The 24113-nt window shown below is 41.4% G+C and overlaps 1 protein-coding gene across 2 annotated transcripts in view; it reads left to right on the forward strand.

Annotated features, from left to right (window-relative positions):
* MN1 (MN1 proto-oncogene, transcriptional regulator) overlaps positions 1–23849 on the forward strand; it is a 103136-nt gene extending 79287 nt beyond the window's left edge. Inside the window, exon 3 of one of the 2 annotated variants that reach the window (XR_003859206.1) lies at positions 18665–18795. Coding sequence is in view for 1 of the 2 variants with exons in the window: in XM_029619979.1 (XP_029475839.1) it covers positions 18665–18849 (185 nt within the window). In the remaining variant the exon portion in view is untranslated. Of the gene's footprint in view, positions 1–18664 lie in introns of both variants that reach the window. The other variant, XM_029619979.1, reaches the window with a different exon arrangement.
* The last annotated feature ends 264 nt before the right edge of the window (positions 23850–24113 follow it).

The following is a 24113-nucleotide window of genomic DNA, read 5'->3' on the forward strand; positions in this document are numbered from 1 at the left end:
GATGTGTTTAAGTTGTGCTTTTCTGGTGTCTATTTCTTTTATGTGAAGACGTGTTTCGTATATGTGCTCGAGTAGGATGGTACACACCCGCACTCTGTCCCAGCACTTCGAGGACCATCCGTGCAGCTTCAGCACTCTCCCATCCTGCCAGATGGGCATTTTCCACTACTGCGGCTCAGTTTACTAAAGCTGGAGCTGCCTAGTACCAATAGCCATGTGCTCTTCTCTCAGTGCCAAACAACATGAAATCTGCTGGCACCGATCTGTGTGGGCAGGAGAGGAGGAGAAAAGAGCTGGTGAGGCAGGTGGGGGAGAGGAGGGCAAGAGGTAGCGAGAGATGGTTGGTAGGGGAAGGAGGAGAGCAAACAGGAAAGGTGGTTGGAATGGGAGAAGAGACTAGATTATGGAAAGGGGGAGAGGAAGGGGAGAGGCAGAGTAGGAATGTGCACTGTAAGAGAGGGGGGGAAGGAGGGAGTTAAAAATGATGGGACCAAGAAGAGGTAGCAGATCACCCTTGCACCTTGTGTGTGTTTGGTGCCTTTTGCATTCCTTTTCATTCAGATTTGCCCAGTTGGAGGATGGTGCTGGTGATTTCTCCTGAAAGGGGGTGGAAGAAAACCCAGGCTGGGTTTTTAACAGTTTATTAACTCTGCCAGTTTTGCACTGCTGGTTTTCCTAGTGAGCGTTCTCTTGATATTTTCAGGGGCAGATTTACTTAAAGACAGAGTAGGCAGGTACCTGTCTATGGGCAGCTGCCCTGCTGGGTGAGTCACTTCACATCATCAGCTGCGGTGCTGCGTCAGCCGCTGGCTCTCCACATGCCTGAGGGCAGCTGGGGCTATAAATCTGCCGCTGGACATTTTCACTGATAAATCCGGAGCAGCCCCATAGAGCCCTCACATTCTCCAGTTCTGGCAGTACTCACAAAGCCTCTTTAACATTTGGCCACCACCATGTTTTTTTCTCACCATATTACCTTGTCTTTTTTGACTGTGTGCCTTCTTTTGTTGGGCGTCTCAGTTTTAATGACATTGGATAAAATGTATTTAAATAGGAATCTTTTTGGTATGGGACACTGTAATGTAAACTGCATTAAAACTGGCTCTTAATATCACTCGTTAGAGCAGCCGGTTTAGATGCTTACATTACAGCGAATGGGACCGATTCACTAAGGTGCATTAATAATGTGCATTAGCAGATTTTAGTGAATCTGCCTCCTTTTAGAAAAGAATTTCAGTTGTTCGCATCCCTGTTTAGTTATCGATGCTGACTTCAGACATCTGTGTATTTGTTTGTTGTGCCTGGGTTGGGAACTTGTTGATGAATAGAACTGCAGGGCCATGGATCCATACCGTCGTCATCAAAGTACCAACTTAATAGAAAATGTTTTCAATGATGATTGGCATGACTGTGCTTTTTTTTAAATTTTTTTTTTTAAGAGGGCAATTTTCAAAATGTCCACATTGGGACAGAGTGCATGACTTTTTTTTTTTTTTTTAATCCACTGCCTTTGCCCTAATTTTTAAAGTGAAAGTCCACGCTGTGGACTTTTGCTTTGGAACTTGCCATAGGTACAAAGTATACATCAACATTTGCACCTGCTTTGTTGCACGGATATTTTTAAAATGGAAGATAACACGCCTGTGTTAGTTTCCTCCCATGCCCCGGGATTGCCTCCTGTAAATGCTGCTAAAAGCACACCCCTTACAGACGGCTCATTGAAGACGGTGAATTTTCAGACCACTGATTTTTATGTGGGTTAAACTCTTCCTACCGGTGTAAATAGCTTTGCAAATTGTCCTCAAAATGGTGGTGGATCAGATTCATCAACGCACTTTCTCATTGCAACAGAATGGGGAGAGGGTATAAAATAGGGGGAACCCCGGGAAGTGGCGAGTCAGGGTGTCAGATCCCAGCCCTGGTTTCGGCCAAGCTGCAATTAGAGAAGAGCACGGAGGAAACTGCCAAATATCAAAAAATATATATAACAAGACATAGTTACAATTACATTTTTATCCATATGGCTTTTAGACTTTTCTTTTACATTTTCTTTTCTTTTTATCTTTATTTCTAGTTTTACTTCCATTTCCATTTTTGCCAGATTTTAAATTGGTTTTAAAAAAAATAACGCAAAAACATATCTTTATATTGAGGAAAAGGGGATTTGTGTACACAACCAAACACAAATCTTGAAGGCAAAAGATCTGTTCATGAAGTCACAGATTTCTGCTTTTATTAATTCTATTTTCCTTTCCATAATAACACTAAAAAAAAACATCTTTTTGAAAATTGCCCTCTAAAATCTATTTACTCATGCAAATGGCTATTTATCCTGGTGAAAGGGCTGTCTAAAAATGTCTATCCTGTATGCAAGTTAAACTACAGAATGTGCAGATAAAGTGGGTGGGGTCAGCTCGATGGAGCGACAGCACAGAGGGGACGGTAACTTTCAGCGGGCGCACAGGCACTCATGCAAGTATATAAGGAGTATACGGCTGGATACATGGCAATTACATGTGCATGTTAGAAAATAGCCCTAGCTTGTGTATGTGTGCTCCTAATTTTAAGTATGTATGCGCACAGCAGCACAAGTTCAATTTGGGACATGCAAGTGAGAGAATTTTATAACAGATGTACGTCCAGTCCATGACCGGTTTTCCCAGTCTAGAGCAAGGTCCCCCAAATCCTCCTGGTTCTTTAGCCTGCACTCTCCCCAGTTACCCCAGACCCCTCAAACACTTCATAGGTGCCTGGAAATAGTTTTATAAAGACTTCTACCTCTTCCATAGCTGAAGTATACCTGGACGCGTGCCCAGGCGTGTAGCCACTCGTGTGCATCTCTCTTAGCCTCTCTCCAGAACGCTCATGCCTCTCCCGCATTCCGCCCCTCTTTTTTCACCGATGCAAGATATTTGCCCATCGGTTCTTGTGAATGGCTTATAAAATTGGGTGAACACATGCATGTGTTAGATGTGCCCTCATCTCTCGATTTTCAAATTCACCTTATAGTTTTTATGTTTTCAAAATTGTGTGTGTGTGTTGTTTTTCAGGGAAGAAGTATCCACAGGAAAAGGATGTGCACATCTTTGCGAGTACATATGAACATAAGATGTGCCGTGTTGGGTCTGATCTATGCTCCATTGAGCCCAGCATCCTGCCTCTCGCAGTGGCCGGTCTGGATGGCCAGGAAGAATCCAGCAGATCCCAAGGAGTTAGAGCCATTCTTTGTTGCTCACTCCCAGAGATTAACGCTGGATTTCCCAAGCCTACCTGGCTAGTAATTGTTTATCAGCTCACCCTCTAGGAATCTGCCCAAATCCCATTTAAACCCACGTATATTAAATGCCCTGTTCATATCTTTTAGCAATAATTTCCACAGCAGGATTGTGTGTTGAGTGAAAAATGACTTTCTCAGATGTAATCTGCTAACCGTTAGTTTCACAGAGTGTTCCCTAGTCTTTGTACTAATTTGAAAGGGTAAATAACTATTCCACCCGTGATTTTATAAACTTCTATCATATCCCCTCTGTCATCTCTTCTCCATGATGAAGAGCTTTCTTCATCAAGGAGACATTCCAGCCCTGTATCATTTTTATTGTCCTTCTCCATATCTTTTCTAGTTCCACTGTATCTTTTTTTTAAATGGGATAACTATTTTATATCCCGCCTTTGTACTGCTGCTGGGTGAGCACCGAGGATAGAAGTGCTGGGTAAGGAATTGTGGGACCAGTGTACTGACGTTGGCCTACATTGGCCTTTAATGTCTGTTAAGGCTGTGTTTATTGCTCATACTAATGGCCCATGTTTAATAATGTGCCTGCTTGAGCTTTCATGATAATATCTGTAGTTAAACTACACCTGATCGAGGTTTAGTTAAATTTTTTTTGTGTAAAATGCATCTGTAAAACATCAGTGCCTTATTTTTCTCCGCTAATAGGTAATGAGCTGTTTTGCATTTATTGACCTTATTGGCGCAGTTTTTGCATTAAACCTTTCACAAGGCAATTTACACACATTAAAAGCACTTTTAACATGCAAAAACCTAGATTACACACGTTAAAGGTGCTTTTAATGTGCATTAACATGTGGAAGCATTAGCTCTCAGTGCATTGGCCCCCTAAATATGCCAAGAGTGCTTCCAGTATTGGATATAGGACTTTTGCCTACCAAAATGTTAATGTAACTAAACTTCCCATATACATGTGAGGGCCTGTTCTTCCATGCATGAAAGGAGGATGCATCCTTTGGCACGTCATCTCTCTAATTGCTGAGGCTCCCACCCACTGCTGTAATATATCCTGGTTCTGACTTTGGCTGATGGTGGTATTGAGGCTGAACACACTAACCTTTCACCTCTGGCTCAGGTCACAGGCGAGGATTAATTTGGCTGTCTCAGTCTTGTCTAGTGCCAGAGGAGACATCCGTCTATGTTGGACAGCCACAAAACAGTCTGTCAGGGTCCACTTTTGGAGAGACCTAGCTAGCCCTAGAGTAATATTGATGTAGAAGGTCAAGGCCAATACTAAAGCATACTGACTCCGAAACATTACATCTAGAGAATGCTGTTAAGAGTCTTACCTCTGTGATCACAGACTTCATCAAAGAAGAAAAGTAAATAGACACAAACTTTACTTCTAATGTTTCCAGGTAATGAGAGCACATTTGACAGTCTTCGTGCTACATATATTTATGTATATATACAGTTGTGGATATATTAGTTAATATGTATATATACATGTGCATAATAGAATTTGGATGCAGAAGCATTGTACAGAAAGTAATAATAATTGTAATATAAATTTAGTACCCAAAACAAGCTAGAACTTTGTCAGGCTATCGGTAGAGTTCATATGTGCAAAAGGAAGAGCAGTTTCATTCCATAAATATTCACAAGGAGTTTTTGTAAAAAGGTGCACATTTGCACCGAGGAGAGAGAATGATGAATTTCACAGGTGATGCAGCACGTTGCCCCCATTAATAAATAAATAAATAAATAAATGGGAAGAGGGTTTCCCAAAGGTAGTGAAATGGGTTGAAATTTCTCATTTTCACCTCTCTCATTAAAACTGGCAGATCATAGTTTCCACAGTTTGTCTGGGAAGGGGAGAAAAAAAGCTACATTTCTGCTTTATTTTTCCTTTCTGCCTTTGCTCTAAGTGGTTTGCACCTGTCTAATAATGGCATTTTCCAAATAGCCAGCCAGATCTGCTGAGGGCTCGCGGAGTGCATAGTAATGACAATTGTGGATGTTCAACCTGCCTTTCCAAATAATGTTTCCAGCATCAGCCCCCCAGCAAGAACAGAGTCCTAGGACACAGTAACGTGCGATTAGCACAGGCGCTCTGCAGCGTTGAGGAAATCCTAGCACTGTAAGGCGATGCTTCCTAAAAGCCTTAGTTTAAATGAGAAGGCAGGGAAAGGTGTACGTGTTTTGCCAGCCCAAATGGGACTTCAGATCCGCTGCTACAGTGTCAGCTGGCTCATGGGTGAGGACAGGGGCAGTGTATAAATATGAAAGGAGCAGAGAGGGAGAGGGCGCATCCTAAAATAAATCCCCTTCCTCCTCCTTGGGATGTATCGAATATGTGGAGCCTTGGATACTGCAGAAGCTAATAGGGTGGGTGGGAGGAGCCTCCCCTGGTCTTTAGAGAAAACTGTTCAATTAATTGAAGAGAACAAAAAGATATATTACAAGAATTTGGGGGAGCTGAGGCTCACATGGTACATGAGCTCTGGCATTTTGCCATCTTTCCCCTGGGTTGTCAGCCAGCCTTTCACGTGCTCAGGGTTATGTTACACCACGAGCAGGGCTTCTCTGTATTGCAAGCCCTTTTCCACGCTGTGTAATCGCTACCCAGCAACTTTCCAGGCTGAGCTTTGGCATCATGTTGCCGAGCTCGCACCCCGTTTGCCAGAGTCGCTGCAGTTTCGGAGACACTGGCTGGGGGGGAGGACACGGAATCAGACTTTCAGTGTCTCAGGCCTGAGCTGTGGGCTTTTTAAATATATATTTTTTCAATCTGAGGGATGCAGTAGGGATAGATGGTCCTCTTGAACTCTGGTTTCAGTGTGAGTTTGAGAACGCCCCAGTTGTAATCTGCTTTTCATTTATGAAAAATCTGGATTCACTCAAATTGGATTGCGCCCGTTTAGATTTTCACAGATTTGAAATATTTGAAAAATTTAGCTTTTCAAACAGTTCAGAGATAAAGACAAGCCTGCTGATTTTCGATTCCGGTCGGGGTTAAAAAGTTCTAAATTGGGTGACTACAGAGAGTCTGTTAGAGCCAGTGGTTAGAGTCACAGCCTGGGAACCAGAAAACCACAGTTCACATTCTTCTTCTCTTATCAGCAGTTACCGTATCCCATTGACTCAGGTATCCATTTAGATTGTAAGCTCTTTGGGGAAGGGTCACATGCCAGAATGTAACTTAGCTTAAACCAGGGTGCTGGTACAACAATCGTATAAATATCAATATTAATAGGGAGACCACTCCAAATTTGACACCTTATCCCTTCCCCCATGTCAGGTATAGTTCACACATGCTTAAAGCATGGCAATGCTAGTTTTCATTTTGCTTTATCTTTCCGTAGCTATAAAAGGAAAAGGTGATTAAGAATCAACATTTAAACTTAATAACATTAAACTGCTTTTCTACCAGGCATTCTGATTAGCATTTTTCTTTAGAAAAGGAAATGTGGGTTAACAAAGGCAGATAATCAAATGTTAATAAATAATTAACTATGTAATGACTCTATCTGTGCTACTAGTGGTCTCAGTTACCACCAGCTCCTGTGATCCCTTCAAAGTGAAGGAGCAGCCTGAGTCAGAGAAATCCGAAGGCCATGTAAATAATGCCCGGGCCGCATTTCTGTGTAGGGGAAGGGCACCTCTGTCAGCTCATTTTACAGAGTCCAGGGAAACGGAAATGGAAGGAAAGAGGGAAGGCTTGGGGGGGGGGGGGGGGGGGTGGTCTTGCGGTGTCTCTCCTGGGATTAACTCTTTTAAAACAGGCGCTCATAGTGACCTGCATTTTATTCTGACGTTGTGTTATAGAAAGATTAAACATCCATTTGTAGCAGGGCCAGCCCAGTGCAGAGGGACCTGGGTTCGATTCTCGCCTTAGGTCTTCTTGCTGGGTCAGCTGCGGATGCTGAGAAGGGCAGCAGTGGTCATGCACAAAGGTGACACCTAGTGGTTGGATTTAGGGCCTCTAACTGCTTCCAGAAGGAGTTCTGGTGCATGGCTCCCGGCCGAGGACTTTCACTGCAATGACTAGACTTAACTTTTCTTTTTTTTTAAGAGAAGAAATAAAACTGGGGGAATGGGGGGGGGAATCCTCAGGTATTTGCTAATGCAGGCTCATAGTGCCAGATTCCCAGCCCTGCTTCCTACAAAACTGAAAGCCCAAAGGGGGGGGGGGGGGTAAGATGTTTACAGAAGAGGATATTGGGATGTACCCATACTGGAGAAGGTTTTCATGGGTAATGATTCAAATGGACTGAACCAAATCACAGTGATCCTAGATGTGGTAGACCTGATTGACAAACTGAAGAGTAGTAAATCACCTGGACCGGATGGTATACACCCCAGAGTTCTGAAGGAACTAAAAAATGAAATTTCAGACCTATTAGTAAAAATTTGTAACCTGTCATTAAAATCATCCATTGTACCTGAAGACTGGAGGATAGCAAATGTAAGCCCAATATTTAAAAAGGGCTCCAGGGGCGATCCGGGAAACTACAGACCGGTTAACCTGACTTCAGTACAAGGAAAAATAGTGGAAAGTAGAAAGACATGGTTTAATGGAACAAAGTCAGCATGGCTTTACCCAGGGCAAGTCTTGCCTCACAAATCTGCTTCACTTTTTTGAAGGAGTTAATAAACATGTGGATAAAGGTGAACCGGTAGATGTAGTGTATTTGGATTTTCAGAAGGCGTTTGACAAAGTTCCTCAAGAGAGGCTTCTAGGAAAAGTAAAAAGTCATGGGATAGGTGGCGATGTCCTTTTGTGGATTACAAACTGGCTAAAAGACAGGAAACAGAGAGTAGGATTAAATGGGCAATTTTCTCAGTGGAAGGGAGTGGGCAGTGGAGTGCCTCAGGGATCTGTATTGGGACCCTTACTTTTCAATATATTTATAATTGATCTGGAAAAAAATACGATGATTGAGGTAATCAAATTTGTAGATGATACAAAATTGTTCAAAGTAGTTAAATCACAAGCAGATTGTGATAAATTGCAGGAAAACCTTGAGAGACTAGAAAATTGGGCATCAACATGGCAGATGAAATTTAATGTGGATAAGTGCAAGGTGATGCATATAGGGAAAAATAACCCACGATATAGTTACACAATGTTAAGTTCCATATTAGGAGCTACCACACAAGAAAGAGATCTAGGTGACACAGTGAATAACACATTGAAATCGTCGGCTCAGTGTGCTGCGGCAGTCAAAAAAGCAAATAGAATGTTAAGGAATTATTAGGAAGGGAATGGTGAATAAAACGGAAAATGTCATAATGCCTCTGTATCGCTCCATGGTGAGACCGCACCTTAAATACTGTGTACAATTCTGGTCGCCACATCCCAAAAAAGATATAGTTGCGATGGAGAAGGTTCAGAGAAGGGCAACCAAAATAATAAAGGGAATGGAGCTCCCTTATGAGGAAAGACTAAAGAGGTTAGGACTTTTCAGCTTGGAGAAGAGACGGCTGAGGGGGGATATGATAGAGGTGTTTAAAATCATGAGAGGTCTAGAACGGGTAGATGTGAATCAGTTTACTCTTTCGGATAATAGACTAGGGGGCACTCCATGAAGTTAGCATGGGGCACATTTAAAACTAATCGGAGAAAGTTCTTTTTCACTCAACGCACAATTAAACTCTGGAATTTGTGGCCAGAGGATGTGGTTAGTGCAGTTAGTATAGCTGTGTTTAAAAAAGGATTGGATAAGTTCTTGGAGGAGAAGTCCATTACCTGCTATTAAGTTCACTTAGAGAATAGCCACTGCCATTAGCAATTGTTACATGGGATAGACTTAGTGTTTGGGTACTTGCCAGGTTCTTGTGGCCTGGTTTGGCCTCTGTTGGAAACAGGATGCTGGGCTTGATGGACCCTTGGTCTGACCCAGTATGGCATGTTCTTATGTTCTTAAGGAATAAGAAACTGCCAGGTAAAATACTAAAAAAAGGTCAAATCTTTTAAGGCAGTCTCTTCCATATGCTTTTAGGTTGTACGCGCTGGAATCAAATTTTGGCCCCCTCTTCACCATCATCCCAACTCTGTGTGCTTCTCTTTAGATAGGGCCCAGCAAAAGGGATTAGAGATCACAGGGCAGAATCTTGGCTGAAAATGTTCGTTTTTCCGTTCCAAATTTTAGGGCTTTTTAAATTTTATCCTCAGCAAATGAATAGAAGCAAACAATAGCGCCACTGTCTGGTTCTGTGCAAATGCAGCACTATGGGGTGGGCCACTGAAGCCATGGCCCGACTAACATTTTGTCCCAGGCAGCATGAGTGAGTAAGGAGCTCAGGGGCTGGGTGGAGATTAGCTTCTCCTGGCACTGCACACTCTCATGGGGCATGTCCGAATACTGTGGCAGGCGTTTGGTTCACTTTGTGGAATTACCGCTTTCAAGAATATAGCAAATCATAGATTGTACAGATTAAGCATCAGTGTTCACGTACCGTGCGTTTCATCTGCTGCATTACTTTCATTTACTTCTAAAACTGAGGTGCATGCGTGTGGAGAATTGGAGACTCAGAGCCCAGATCTGTTTCAAGCAAAGACGAAGGTGCAAAATTCCTGCACGGTATTTTGTAAAAAAAAAGAATTTTAATTTTGTTGTTTTGCCTTTTTAGATGCCCGATTTTAATTTTGGGTAGGGTAAAACATTCCACAACAGAAACCTTGTATGAAAGGCAATGTGTCCTTGCCCACTACTTAAATTCATCAGTTCTGAGGCAAAAGTTCCACAGCACTTGTTTCACCAGTCCTTTGCCTGCATGATTCTTTCGTTTTTCCAAGTTCTGAAATGATGTATCTTTTGCCTCCAAATGTAATCACAAAATTCTTCACGCAGTTCACTTGTGGGGCTCTCTGTACATTTTCTTGCCTTTTGTCAGCAGCTCAGATCTGGCCCTTAGTTTGGCTGCTTTGGGGAGCATTTAAGTTGTGCTTTAAATTGTGAAGGCGGTTGGTATGTTGCAGATTAGTTTGATGTAGAGAGAAAATTTCAAGCATTCATCCTGCCTGAAAATTGAAATATACGATTTTATTAGGTGTGCAGATGGAAAACTAGCTGCCGAAACTGATATGTCACACTGTCATGTAGGAGATTTGTTGAAGAAACATCTTGTCCCAAGAATTGTTTTAAGCATTATGTTTAGGTCTGTGAGCTGCTAAGACATTGTTTCTCAGAAGCCGTTACTTTTTACGGAATTTGAGCCTTTCCCAATGCAATCAGCCTGAACGCAAGCCTAAAAATACAGCCCTTTATTAATGGATGCTGGATAGAAGCAGAAAGCGATTTCCGATAAGGGAACGGAGGATTTTGCAGGCTGAAACCTGGCCTTAAGAAGCTCAGTAGTGATCTGAGCGATTCACGCATAGTTGCTTATCCAGGGCGAGCTGAAGTGGTCTGGGCCCATGCTGTGCGCAGTGGGTGAGGACCCAGGCAATGCTGTGTCAAGGTCTTTGAAGAAGTGTAAGGGACAAGCCCTGCAGCAAGCTTGCATCCAAGGATCTTCACTTCCTGCATGTCACTTTGATTTTGCAGGCCAGCTAAGATGTAGAATAGAACAGACTGTAAACTTGATCTTCAACAATGACTGCTATTTATTACAGTTAAAGTGGCAGACTTATTTTAAGACTAATGCTACTAGTGCATGTGAAAAACTGTTCCTTGATACAAAGCTTCTATTCTCCAGTCTCTTATTCTGTGGTATATTGTCTGTTAACCACCTTTTTTGGATGCACCTAGTTGGAAGAATTAAACTGTAATTAGCCCCTTTCCATTAATAATGAAGTGTGGTATATGTTGTGATATATGGCAGGTGAAGACTGTTTTTAATCGGATTAGTATCTGTGGGGAGTCAGTTCCCTGCATGCTCCTTCTATAGACGTGTGTGCTCACTTGATAGGGTTCACCAACTCCAGAAGCATAATGCCACTTATATCGGTTTGTGACTTAGAATATACAGTATGCCCACTTCATGCTTGCAGTATCACCCTGCATGCTACAGAAAGAGGAGTTAAAGGAATTCCTTTAAGGTAATGCTTAGTGCATGCAAATAAATCTCATGCATATTCATTGCAGATATCCTACAAATTTGACTGGCTGGGGGTGGGAGGGGCTCCAAGGATCAGTTTGAAGACCCCCTGATTAAGCTCATGTCATGAAAAGTGTCTCTTCTAGCAGAAGTAGCTCAAATCCTACAGGAAACCTGGAAACCGAGATGCAAGAATAAATAGAAAAGTTCTGCTCAGTGAGTTTTTTGAGTTTCTAGGCCTTCCTGAAGTGTTTTAAGCAAATCGCTTTATCACCCATTGCCTCAGATACCCACTTAAAGGTCAATTTTCAAATGTTGCATGCATAAAAATTAGCAGTTACGCGTGTAAACTAGTATATGCTATTTAGAAATCTCAACAAACACGCGTAAATCAGGATCTGCTAGTAAATTTGTACATGTAAGAAAGGGGTGGGGTGGAGCATTCCAGGGTGAGGCTAGCATTTAATGAGTAAGTTGCTATTTTATAAGCAATTTACGCAGATAAATTTGGCAGCTTACTCATATTTACTCCTGCTCAATATCTGGAGTAAGCGATTGTATATGTCTTAAAAGTGAAATACTGACTGGGTAGGGGGTCTGGGGAAAATGGGGAAACTTAAGAACATAAGAAAATGCCATACTGGGTCAGACCAAGGGTCCATCAAGCCCAGCATCCTGTTTCCAACAGTGGCCAATCCAGGCCATAAGAACCTGGCAAGTACCCAAAAACTAAGTCTATTCCATGTAACCATTGCTAATGGCAGTGGCTATTCTCTAAGTGAACTTAATAGCAGGTAATGGACTTCTCCTCCAAGAACTTATCCAATCCTTTTTTAAACACAGCTATACTAACTGCATGAACCACATTCTCTGGCAACAAATTCCAGAGTTTAATTGTGCGTTGAGTAAAAAAGAACTTTCTCCGATTAGTTTTAAATGTGCCCCATGCTAACTTCATGGAGTGTCCCCTAGTCTTTCTACTATCCGAAAGAGTAAATAACCGATTCACATCTACCCGTTCTAGACCTCTCATGATTTTAAACACCTCTATCATATCCCCCCTCAGTCGTCTCTTCTCCAAGCTGAAAAGTCCTAACCTCTTTAGTCTTTCCTCATAGGGGAGTTGTTCCATTCCCCTTATCATTTTGGTAGCCCTTCTCTGTACCTTCTCCATCGCAAATTATATCTTTTTTGAGATGCGGCGACCAGAATTGTACACAGTATTCAAGGTGCGGTCTCACCATGGAGCGATACAGAGGCATTATGACATTTTCCGTTTTATTCATCATTCCTTTTCTAATAATTCCCAACATTCTGTTTGCTTTTTTGACTGCCTCAGCACACTGAACCGACGATTTCAATGTGTTATCCACTATGACACCTAGATCTCTTTCTTGGGTTGTAGCACCTAATATGGAACCCAACATCGTGTAATTATAGCATGGGTTATTTTTCCCTATATGCATCACCTTGCACTTATCCACATTAAATTTCATCTGAATACTGAAGAGCCAGGAGGTCTCAATGGCCTGCAGGTGGTCTGGTCAAACTGGTAGGCTAATTGGTAATACTGGTAAGGCTCCCAAGTTACATGTGTAAAAGCAGACTTAACAAGAGTAAATACATCTAAAATATGAGTATTAAATCTATTCATATCACTTTAAAGTTAGCTGTAAAAATACATTGATGTACCAGTTGTGCACACTTATCTGACTAAATTCCGACATATTCGGCTAAGTAGAGACAAAACTACTATTTAGCTGGTTAAGTCTTGAAATGCTACTTATCCAGCTATCTTATTTGCCACTACTTAGCCGGATAAATTGGTACCTATCTGGATGTGTCGCTACTTAGCTAGATAACTTAGAATTTATCCAGATAAGTACAAAAATGTATTTGCTTGTTTTTTACATGCATGGTAATATTCCTGGGTATATTTACTTATATCTTATAACCTGTGTAAATTGTATACTCATGGATTATAAAATACCGGAGCTGTTTTGTGTGCACCCATATGTAAGCATATATGGAGGGGATGTATACACATTTTAAAATTATTCTCTTAAAGGTGAATTTTAAAAGCTCGATGCACACATTAATTAGGGGATGTGCAAATATACCAGGCCAACATGCGCTGAGTGGACTTTAAAAGCCGCCCGTATACGCGCATGCATGCCTCTGTGCACGCATCTCAGAACTTCTCAAAAAGGGGCGGGGCAGGAGGCGGGGCATGGGCATTTTGATACTTGAAGCAGAAATTTATGCAATCTGACACTCGGCGAGGTCCCCTGCTGCATAACTTTATTTCTGTTATGGATTGCGTATAAGTTTAAAAAAACAAAATATAACGAGCCATATCTGAGGGGTGTAACGTATCTCTGGTAACTGGGGGGGGGTGTACAGGCTATCAAACTGGGGGTGGGGGGGGAAGGTGGAAGGACTTATCTGTTAACTGAGCAAGCTGGGGAGGAACTGGTAAATCAGGCATTTGTGTCAGTGTGCACTCCTTTTAAAATTTCCCCTGGTAGAAGCGCTTTTGCGAACACAAGAGTGCGACCACTTAAAATTACGTGCACTTGTGAGCACAGCCAGGTTATTTTATATCGTGCGCATATATGCAGAGGTTATAAAATAGACGCATCCCTGGGTATGGGCTGATGAGCATGTGTGCCGGTTTGAAGGTTACCATCTCTGATTGGAAGCTCTTTAGGAAAGGTGCTTGTGTCTGAATGTTGTTAATGCTGTAAGCTACCTTGAGCATTATTGGAAAGGTGGGCTGAAAATCTAAATTATTATTTAGTTGAACATAGAACTAGGATTATAGGTTAACTTCTAAAGAATGTGCAGAGGAAAAATATTTGGTTCAGTTTGTTGTTTGTTTCATAGGGCAGTCATTCATCAGGTTCGTCTCAAACAAAAAGTTTGTTAATTCGTTTCATTAATTATTTTGTTTTACATTAAAGCCAGTAGGGAAAGCAATTCATAGGCCTGATTGACTTCACAGTGTAAAAAACAAAAAAAGGCCTGACACCATGGCCTAGTCTGTTGCTGAGGTCCAGGTCTGAGGCAGGGACCCGAACAGAAACCAGCTCCCATCACCTAGGCCTCAACCCAAGGCCCAGGCCCAACACCAGGGCTTGGCTGAGACTAGGTCTTGTTGCCGAGGCCCGGGCCTAGGCTTTATACCAGGGCCCAACCTGAAGTTGGGCCCTGGTGTCAGGCCGGACTGATGCAGGGGCTTTGCTTCGGCCATGTCCCATCCCTGAAGCCTAGACCCAGCCCAATGCCAGGGACCAGCCCAGGGCCTAGAATCAGGCCTCATGAGGTTGTCTTCCGTCCAACATCTTTTTCAAAATGATACCATCAGCGACGTTATTATGGCACCTTGTTCCTGAGTAATGCACACCACTTTGATGTATGGCTGTACATTTCAATGTGCGTAAATTAAAATGGTGCCATCTTCTCAGAAGGACGTCATAGTGATGTCACTATGGTGTTTCCTAACAACAAATGGTATCATTTTGAAGAAGATAATAGACTGAAGAAGAGCTTGTGAGGCCTAGATCCCAAGCCTTAGCGATGGGACTCAGTTGGGCCTGAGCCCGGCCTTGGTGATGGGACCTGTCCTCTGCCAGGTTCCAGCATCAAGCCTGGGCATAGGCCTAGGCCATGGTGACCGGTCCCTGGACTTGGGCCTAAGCTCTTGCCTCTGTGACAGGACCTGATCTCGGGCCAAGCCCTGCAGACAGGACCAGGCCAAGGCTTGCTCTCGCCAGCGGGCTGTTTTTTTTTTTTTTGTGTGTTTTTTCTTTTTTTTTAAATAATCAAAAATTTTGGGGGGTGTTTTTGTATTTTGTCTAAGGCTAATTTTCGGTTCATTTCATTCACATGAACCAAAGATGACCTCATTTGTCACGTTTCACTCCTTGATTGACTCCATTGTTTATTTGATCCAGGTCCAGGTTTTACTCCATTATCTTGTGCAGAACCGTGGTTCTGATCTATCCAAGAGAAGCAGGACTCCCACATCCAGACATGTAGCATGGTTAAAAACCAGGGCTAGATCAACCTGCCCTAACATTGGCGCCAATTCGTAGCATTACCTGGCATGCATTGTCTGTGAACTTTTGTAAATAAGACTTCAATAATAAGCTAAAGATTCAGTCTTCAGTTATTAGAAATACTGTCTTCAGTAAACCACATTTTTTTATCTGGATCCAAAGCACATTCAGGTGAACCAGATGTACATGCTGAGCTTGGACAACTGTAAAGCTGCAGATTTCTGTATTCCAATTTGTGGCTTCCCGAAAGGCAATGCTGCCAGGTTTTTTTTTATGGCACCCTCTATGGCACCTTTCTGTGGTTAGCTGTGGTCAGTCTATAAGCAGAACCAGCCAAAGGAAGGCACTTTCCAAGGGGAATGATTCTTTTTTTTTTTTTTTAACCATTTTTACTGTAGTTGCACAGAATTTTAACCAAACAGTTGTTTGAGTGTTGTAGATGCCCACTGGCTGTTCCTATGGATATGCTGAATTTTTATTAGAGATTCCTTTGTATTGTAATAAAATTTAGCTGTATGTTGGGATGTCCCTAAATTGCAGAATGAACTTGAAATAATTGCAGTTGAATAGAGGAGAACAGTTAAATTGCAGAAAAGGTGCTTTGTTTGTAAATCCAAAATTGCATTTTTATGGTGAAAATGTATTTATATAGTCATGAGTATTTGATTACAGGATGGATTTTATGTTTTAAGTTGGAACAGTTCTTTATTGGCCCTCCCTCGTGACCACCTGGCATTCTCCTCTGTTTCTTCTCCTACCTTGCCCCTCTCCCCACCCCCAACATTTAGCTCAGCCATCAGAGCAACAGGCAGTGGCCACAGAAGGCAATATCAACCAAAACCTATTATGTGTACAACCCTAGCCTACTCACTAGGTGTCGCTGTTGTGTGATTACTCCCTGCCCTCTCCTCCACCTAGGTGCTGTGGGTGCAGTTTCTGTAGCATCCTTGGCCTTGCTGGCCGGAAGAGCATCAAACCCAGGCCTCCTGAATGATGGCAATGCCATTGAGCCTTCTGGTTATTTGATTACATGTTTATAACTTAATGAAGGTTTTGCCTTGTTGGTGAGAGTTCATGTAGTGGGGTTGCCAAGTGAATTGGAGTCAGGTCTTACCAACTGGAAGAAGCAAGTCATACTTCTGGCTGGAGCTGAGCTGCTGGATGTGTGATAAATGTGCCTTTCTGTTTTGACTTAGCTAATTACAATGCTGTTTGCTCTCTTTCTTTATCCAGTCAGATCTGTCTTTTGTGAGCCTGGAAAGATGCAGTGCCTTCTTTTTCTCTTTTGTTAAACTTGGTACTTGATCATTAGAGACTAAATCAAGTCTCGGAGGAGAGGGAGCAGTAGGGTGGCCTTCGATTTCTGTGGAAGGCCAAGGAATGGACTTGTTAAAAGGCACGTTCCTGGCATTAAAAGGGAAACAGAATTGCAACGTGAAGCCACATAAAAATACACCCCTTCCCCTTCCTTTCCTCCCTCCCTCAACCCCACTGGATTTCGGATAGAGGGGAATAAAAGCCTTTTGAAGCATTACTGTGACCCGCTATATTTCTGGTTGTATTGTGGGGTGGTTTGTGATAGGGCATTGATACTTAAATCTGTGCCTATTAAGGATCCTCCGTTGTGGTCTTTTTTTTTTTTTTATATCCCCCTTATACCACTGAATTTAGAAAACTGGAATGAGTGCTTAAATTTTTTAGATGTAAAACAAGACAATATTTTAATGTGACTCTTTGGGACCAAACATTTGCCTTTAATTTGACCAAGTGGCATTGAGTGTCATGGAAGTGAAGGAATTAAATTGAAATGTTACCTTCTTCGTTTTCGTTGGAGCAGAACACGCCTGCAAACATAATTCATGTAACTCACGGCCTTTTGCTGTGAGCCTCCGTTTTCCGGCGGCATAATGAAGCCAGAGGCAGAATTGTGCCATGCTTTTGTTTTGAGAGTTTAATGTAAAAATTAAATAATAAAACTGTCCTGAAGATTTGGTGGTGGCCAAAATCAAGGTGCATAACTCCTGGCACCTAAATGAGCTGTGCCTAGATCCTCTCACTAAATTAGCTTTGCTAAATTTATGACTGTGTCTCCTATCTCTTAAAAAAAAAAAAAAAAAAAATCCCAAGGTTCAAAAGTTAGAAACTCTCACATTTCTGAAAATAGCAGACACAGGCTGTATTTGGCCACATGTCCAACCGTTCATAAAATCATGTACAAGGCCGAGCTCTCCAAGCAGAGATCTGTGAGTAACCGTGGACACGTCTGTTCCTGAGCATGTAGCTGCCAGACATTGCCCACAGACTCTGCAGCATCCGCTGTCCAGCTCTGCCTTTGGCCCTTGATTTTTTGGTGCTCGTACTGTCGAGTGCTGTATTATGCTGTGGGACAGCTTAGAACCGAGATGGCAAACTTTGGTTCACGAGTGCCCCAGACAGGTCTGGTTTTTATGACTTCCCCAGTGAATATTCATGAAAGATCCTTGCATACCGACCTGGCCAATTTCCATAAATTGGCTATCTGGGAACACCAGATCTGTTTGCAGCATGCACGGCCCAAAGTTTGCCATCCCTGGCTTAGTGCTGTGCATCGGTCCAGGCTAGCTGACTGGAAGATGAAGGTGCGCGCTGTCTGCTTAGACTTGTTATGTTTCAAGCCACAGAATAAGCAGCCCTGACAATTCTCTGATGAAAAACAAAGTTCTCTTACTCTCTATATTTATTTTTTTTTAACATAAGCTTGGGTAGATGGCTTCAAATGAGGAAGTGGCTGTGTTATCTGCTGTTGTAAACTCAACGATCTCTTGCTTTCTTCCTCTTTCCATCTCCTGTGAAAGGGGATAAATATGTGAAAGGCGTGAAGGCAGTAAAACACATTATCTATTGCCAAAGCTTGTTTACTTTGCTAACCTTCAGTTACAGGTGTTAGTCCCAAGATAACAAATATTTACAGTGTGCAGATTTATTAAGCAGTACTTTCTGGCCATAACAGTGATCCTTAGTTCCCAAATGGGCCTGTTTTTAGAGTAACCTAAATATGCCAATTAATCTAGTTCTTATACCTAGTGCATGCAAATATTATATCATGTTTATTCCTTGCCAGATGCATTGAACACCCAAACCTGTTTTGAGACCACAATGGCCAATACTGACAGAATGAATTTTCAAAAGACTTGGGTATGCAAAAGCAGCAACTTCCAAAAGCCCATTTGCAGGCATAAAACCTCTGAAAATTCAACCCTGTGACTGATCTGTATATTCTGTCTCTCTAACACTGAGCAAGCTTTGGGTTAACCTGTATTTATTTTGGTTTTTTTTTAACCTTATGCAGTCCACGACCTTCCCCAGAACAAGACCTCAGCAGCGGCGCAGACCAGCAGCCATCTGCAGTGCCTCTCGGTGCACTGCACGGATGACATCGGTGAGGCAAAGGGCCGGACGCCGGTGCCGACGTGGAGATCCCTGCATTCGGACATCTCCAATAGATTTGGGACTTTTGTGGCTGCTCTGACTTGAAGAAAATTAAAATATTTTTTTTCTTTTTTTTCCTTAATTATTTTTTATTTTAAAACTCTAAAGAGCCGCTACTGCTAGGTGGACTATTTTCGTAGGTTGGTACCTGCTTAGTGGCATAGACTGGAAAGGGTTAATTTAAAAGTACACCTCATTTAAAAATAAATCTTCTGCCACAGTATGTTACCAGTGTTAAATCTTCGACATTAGCACACTTTTGCTTTTCTTTCTTCTGCTAGATAATACTTTCCCATTATATCTCTAAACTTGGCATACATTTTGAGATCGGGCAGACAGGGGAGTAGGGGGAAGGAATGGTTTTTTTCTTTTGCTCTTTTCTTTTTCATCACAACGTACTGTATGTCCAATTAGTTAATGTCATAAGACGACAAAATACCCTGTTTTCCCCTCTTTGTTCAGTGCAGAATGAAATGGAAATCTTGAAGAATAATAGTTCAAGAATAGTGCAGGTTGAAATCAAAACTGACATCGTAATATGACAGCAAAATGATCAAGATCTAGATTAGTGTGAATTGTGAGAGACCCTATCTACGTATCTGGATATTCTTTCATTTATTTGGAAAAATGTGTTGTCATCAACATGTATACATCCTCCAGGACATCATGTTAACGTTGATTCAACCCAATCGTGAATTGCTTCTAGCAATTTTTATTTTACCTATGGGGTCTACTAAAAACCAAAATGGCTGTGTCTTTCAAACTTGAATTGATGAACCACGTTGGTTAGGCAAGACCACTGTATAACGTTGTACATTTAAGAAGAACTTCATGGGTCTTCTGTGGCATCTACATTGTCTTAAGACAGTCGGTCTGTTTATTTGCCTTTTTAATTTCAGAAGTATTGCAATGTCTTTGGAAATGAAGCTGAGAGAACAGAGAGCCCACTTAAGTATGCTGGTTTATTGGTGAAATTAGTTAAGAGAAGACAGGCATGTGTAAGTACAGTCTATTGTTGAACAAACCAGACTTGCTATTGATCCTGATATTTGAACTGACAGATTTCTGTATGCAGTGCTGGATGGAAAAGAGAGCAAATACCTTTCTTGTGAGGTCTCTAGGACCTCTGAATGCAGCCGAGTGCCCCTGCTTGACTCTTACGGTACAGTTTCATTCATATTATTGGCATCATACTTCTCAAAAGTGTCGATACAGTAAAATTATTTCATCATATTTCCCTTGTTTGGTCTGAAGTCCTCAAATGTTTGTCATATTGGTTTTTGGTAACTTATTCCAGTGAAAATGGAGGACCTTAAGGTTAAAATTGCCCCGGCTATTTGCATGCTGGCTCTGTCCTGTGTGGAAGACCAACCTGCCAACTCATCCTCATTACAAGGGTTACACCCTCATAAGAACACCATCACTGCCTTAGCCATTTTATTCACATTCATGGATTTAAATGGCATTACCCTCTTAACAATCAGACTTATACCTTTACAACTACGGCAAGTCACAAAAACCTCACAAATTAGTGACTAAGCTGGTTGAGAAATATTGAACACCTATATGACTCGAGTAGCTAGAAAAAGATGTACATGATTGGAGTATTGTTAGTGCAGTAAATGCAGTTGGACTAACTTTCTTTATAACCTATAGGTTCTGTTATAAAGGACTTACCATTGAGGTGTCTAGCTGGCATGAAAGCAGGGTGGGGTGAGGAGCACTTTGGTAGCAAAGGGTCCATTAGTTGAATGCTTCAGAGCATATGGGGCTCTATGAAAGGCTGGGAGGAAAGGAGGGTCTCTTCCTTCCCACTACCCACTGTGTTTGATCTCATTTCCCCCCCTTCCCTCCCAAAAATGGTTTCCAGGGCTGTTAGTACAGCACTGAGAATGCCTAGTGCTGTGACTTCACTCCCTGATCAAGTGACTGCATGCTTAGGAACTATATTATATCAGTTTTGAATTATTTTCATACAGATGTGGATGTTTCTGGGGTACTTACAGGCACCAAGAATTCTATGGCTGATTTACTCTTTGACATTATGTTTTGGGTGTGTTCTCCTTGACTCTTTAAACAAACAATAAGGCGGGTTTCAGGAAAGTCCATTCTCCTTTCAGTAGGACACCTATTTTAAATCAACAATGAGGCCGCTATTCAAATAAAGCTGAGTGCTTAAATTGGACTGGATATTTATTCACCTATATTTAGGCATGTTAGGTGCCTAGCGCTGGAAATCAGCACGGAGTGCCTAACTTATTCCTCTACCCCCTGACCCGAACTACTATGTAAGACCCTAAATTTAGGCACCTAGTAAAAAGTCCTTAAATGTAGGGGAGTCTTTCATTTAGGAAGATCTAGGGCCATACTCCTTATGATCTTTTGAATATGGCTTGAGTACATTAAAGCAGAAATGTGGAAACGGACTGGCTATGAATACCAAAAACAAAAAAGTAAAAGAAAAGCCTAAAAGCTATGTTGTATTTCTATAACAAATATATTTTTTCTATAGACATGGGCTACAGAGAGAGAAGAGACAGTTATAGTATGTCCAGTCCCTCCTGTCCTTTGTTTCACCTGCTGTGGTGGATAACATTGGCATGCATATGAAGGCCAAGGGGGAAAAATATATTAAGACATACCAAAGTCACAAGTTGTCTACTGTTTCAAAAATTCTTCTTGTAATGATACATCTCACAACTATGAAAACAATTAAAAATTCTTATTTCAGATTGTGGGTAATTGAATTAAATTCACCAGATTTTGGATTTAGAGATGCCAGCAGACCTTGGAATGTTAATTTTTTCCGGTAAAATGTGCTAACAAATTGTCCTTCAAAATAGATCACAAGAGACCCACAAGAAGTGGTCTTCTTCTGTTTCCCACTTACATCTTGCTAGTCTTGTTCTTCTTTTATAGCTTTCATATGAAATCTGATTTATTGCTTGACCTGAGAATTAAAGGCGCGTCAAGACGCAAATCCTGCAGCGTGCTTCCAGATTTTCATTTTGTGATTCTGAAACATGGCCAAGTGAAAGAATAGCAAGATCAGTCCTTTGCTATTGCACTTTGTCTACTGTTAATTCCATTGTAGGTGCACACCCTACCTGTTGCCAGGTTACCACCTGCTTAAAGTGGGCCTATGGCAGCAAATGGCAGTTAGTAGTAATAAGACCGGCAGGTTTGTACAAGGCCTGCTTAGTTTATTGGTTAAGAATTAACTTGTTTTTCTGTTTGTTGATACTGAGGGGACTTAAGATGATTCTCTCAGGAGGTGACAGTATTGAGCAAAAATATTCTATTGTCAGCTCCCAAAAGGATCATCTTGAGCTTTGCATTCTTTGCAGAAATTTTCCATGAAGGGCCTCTTTAAATTTGATGCAAAATGCATTATTTTATTATTATTATTATTTTTAATGGCGATTCTACCACGTCGGAAACAAATGGGCATTAGGTGGTGCATTGTACATGTGATTTTCTTTTTTTTCTTTTGATACTAGTACTGTAGGTCCAGATCAGATTCTCTTTACCCCTTTTGTTGCTAAGCAGCGAGTTATCTCGGATCAGATTCGTTAAGCAACTTCATGCAATGATACACTTGGGCCTCCTTGCTTCACCAATGTAAATGCTGAGGCAGATAGGTCTTTGGTTTCTTTTGCCTGGTGAGGTTCAATAGCCTAGGGGTTAAGATATGAGATTCTTCTACAATTTTATTTTGCAGTTGTTCAGGACACTTATGGTTTGAACCTACAAATTCATTTCAATTATGGACAGTTTTGCAACTTTGGAGGCTTTTGAAAAATCAGGACTGAAAGAATTCCTATGGGAGTTGAGCATTTAAAAAAAATCAACAAATGTTCCTTGCACTCTTTTCGGTTAACATTGAATATACTGAATTCAATAAAACTTTCTGACACAGACAGAGACAAGGCTATTTTTTTTTTAAGTTGTAGAGGTGTTGCCATATTTTAATCCAGATTTGCAGCAACTCAGAAAAATGTTTAAAAACATTTGTTTTCAAAAAAAACCTTTTAAAAAAATATGTTGATTCTTTGCAGGCATGTGGAGGGAAACCATCTTTGTTTTCTGTCTGGAAATCTTTCTGTTGAATTGTTGCTTTTTTAAACATTCTGTTTGCTTCTGCCAGTAGCTTTCAGTTCTGATCCTTGAGGGGGTTGCAAATGGTTTGGGTTATCAGACTGTCCCTAATGAATATGCAGGAAATAGATTTGAGCACAATTGAGAGAGTGTGCATGCAAATCTGAATCCTGCATATTCATTAGGGCAGGGTTTCTCTAGCATCTCCTGGAGGCACACCTAGCCAGTCCAGTTTTCAGGACTGCCACAATGAATATTCATGGGATAGATTTGCATATGCTTGGGTGTCCAATGTATGCAGATCTAACTCATTCTTATTCATTATGGATATCCTGAAAACCTGACTGCTTGGGGGGGTGCCTCCAGGAGAGAGTTGGGAAACAGTGCATTAGAGAGGTCCTAAAAACCCGACCCGTTCGTGGGCCTCGAGGACAGTCTGGGGATACTACGGCCTTATGCTCGCTAATCAAACCAACAGACTACAGATTTCAAACAGTTGTCTCTTTGCCTGTATCCACTTACCTGTGGATGTTGCAGCTTTAAGAGGGCCTTAAGCAAACAAAAAAAAGGAAGTTATCTTTAAATTTGATTTATGGGGCGGGGGAAATTTCCAAACACTGGTAATCAGTACTGCATAGCAAATTCTTCTGAGGGATTGTTATTGCACATGTAAAATACTGAAACTTTACTCTGCTGTGTGTTAGGCAATCTTGTAATCTTTTTTTTTTTTTTTTTTCCCTCTTTTGACTCTTGTTAAATTCATTTCTTAAATGCTTGGTTGGAAGACTGTGATAATAGCTCATGAAATTGAGTGTTATTTTTCTTTAAAAAAAAAAACAAAAAAACAAACCTATGTAAAGTGCAGTCTTCTGTATTCATCCATATTGTATATATCTGTATATGTTTTACTGAGCAACTAAATAACAATAAATATGATGTTAATGGTGCTTCTTGGGGATGTGTACCGCACTTGCAGATTTTATGGCTTTATTCCCAACTTTTCTGCTTCCTATGCAAACAAAAAGATGGGATTCTAAGGATCACATAATTGGGAGTCAGGAGCAGTGACTTGGAACACATTTTGAATTAGTTTAGATGAGCAGGTCAAAAATGCTTGTGTGTGTGCGCAGGGGGCCAGACACAGTGATCATATAAGGCCAGTTTCCCCGCAGGAAACCAGGCGAAACCATTTTTACTGAATAAACCCTTTA

The sequence above is a fragment of the Rhinatrema bivittatum genome, chromosome 11 (assembly GCF_901001135.1).
Source record: "Rhinatrema bivittatum chromosome 11, aRhiBiv1.1, whole genome shotgun sequence".
Taxonomy (NCBI): domain Eukaryota; kingdom Metazoa; phylum Chordata; class Amphibia; order Gymnophiona; family Rhinatrematidae; genus Rhinatrema; species Rhinatrema bivittatum.